Here is a 1,599-nt window from a genome sequence, read left to right as displayed (position 1 = left end):
TAAGCTATTTCTACGATGGACTCACAATCTGAGAGCGCCAATTTGTTGAGATGATGTGCAATGGAGATTTTCTCCAGAAGGATCCTGACGAAGCTATTGAGTACCTTAATGAGTTAGCTGAGAAAGCTCATACTTGGACTGGACCGAGTGCTACTGAGAGCACCAGTAGGTCCCGACCAGTTGGAGTTTATCAATTAAGAGAAGAGGACAGCCTCAAGGCCCAAGTTGAAGCTTTGACGAAGCAAATTGAGGCCCTTAAAAGTAAAGATAGTAAAGGACCCCATATGGTGGCAAGGACAGAGGCACATGAGCCCTGTTTTGTTTATGGTGGAATGGCCCATCTAGCTTAAGATTGCCACACTTTAAGTGAAATGAGAGGGGTATATGAGGAGCAATGCAATGCATTGGGCATATAAAATAAGCCTTATGGACCTTTCTCAAACACTTATAATGATAGCTGGAAACACCACCCAAACTTCAGTTGAAGAGATCCAAACCAACATACACAATCATCTGGAGGGCAATGGAGATCAGAGCAACAATCTCAACCACCAAGGACATATTTTGCACCTCAGCCTAACATGCAGCCGAAAGGGAATTCTTTAGAGGATACCCTAAAAGCTTTTATGGATGCGGAAAATAAGACGAATCAAAGAGTTGATTCAATGCTCACGCAGCTGGCGGAAGAGAACAAGGAAATAAAAAGTCAGATCACAAAGCTGACAGAAGCTTTAACCGTTCAAGAGCGCGGTAGATTTCCATCACAAGCCCAGTCCAATCTAAGAGGACAACACATGGCTCAAACTTCCAACTCTGAAGGTCAAAATATCAAGGAAGTTAACGCCATCTTTACTCGAAGTGCTAAGAATTTAGACACACCATCGACAAGTATAGCCACTTCGAATAATGAAGAATCGGCTCAGGAGAAAGAAGAGCCAACTAAAATTCTGGTAAAGGTGCCTTTTCCCCAAGCTCTCCGACCTGCTGAAAAAGTGCCGGAAAATCAAAGTGAGATCCTGGAGCACTTGACACAATTGAAGATCAATCTTCCCTTACTACACGTGATCAAGCAAGTGCCGGCCTACGCCAAGGTTATCAAGGATCTGTGCACCATAAAGAGAAAGCACCACGTCAAGAAGACTGCATTCTTGACGGAACAAGTTAGCGTGGTGATTGAGCAGAAAACACCGCCGAAGTATAAGGATCCAGGTTGTCCTCCCATTTCTTGCCAGATCGGGACACATGAATTCGGCCAAGCGTTACTAGACTTAGGGTCGAGCGTGAGCCTCATGCCTTATTCGGTCTACTCGCAATTGGGTCTTGGAGAGATTAAGCCCACATCTGTGGTTCTGCAACTGGCCGATAGATCCATTAAGAGACCACGGGGAATCGTATAAGACGTTCTGTTACAAATCGACAGGTTTTATTCCCCCGTGGATTTTCTTGTCCTGGATACACAATCCGTGGTGAATTTAGAGTCATCAATTCCCATCACTCTAGGAAGACCTTTCCTTGCCACAGCAAACGCACTTATCAATTGTAGGAATGGTCTCATGAAGATATCTTTCGGGAATATGAACCTTGAGGTGAATATTTTTC

The 1,599-nt window shown here is 44.3% G+C and overlaps 1 protein-coding gene across 1 annotated transcript; it reads left to right on the top strand.

The window, feature by feature from the left end:
• Window positions 1-581: 581 nt before the first annotated feature.
• LOC112094276 lies at window positions 582-1,397 on the top strand. Its single transcript, XM_024174795.1, has one exon. The coding sequence runs from the start codon at window positions 582-584 to the stop codon at window positions 1,395-1,397; it is 816 nt and encodes a 271-aa protein (XP_024030563.1).
• The last annotated feature ends 202 nt before the right edge of the window (window positions 1,398-1,599 follow it).

Source organism: Morus notabilis, unplaced genomic scaffold (genome assembly GCF_000414095.1).
Source record: "Morus notabilis unplaced genomic scaffold, ASM41409v2 Scaffold15, whole genome shotgun sequence".
In the NCBI taxonomy this organism is placed as follows: Eukaryota; Viridiplantae; Streptophyta; class Magnoliopsida; order Rosales; family Moraceae; genus Morus; species Morus notabilis.
The sequence above is the reverse complement of the archived record's forward strand: the minus strand, read 5'-3'. Positions and strand labels throughout refer to the sequence as shown.

Bases quoted from the DNA above. Each gene is read 5' to 3' on its own strand.
- LOC112094276 (XM_024174795.1), top strand. From the start codon at position 582: ATGCAGCCGAAAGGGAATTCTTTAGAGGATACCCTAAAAGCTTTTATG.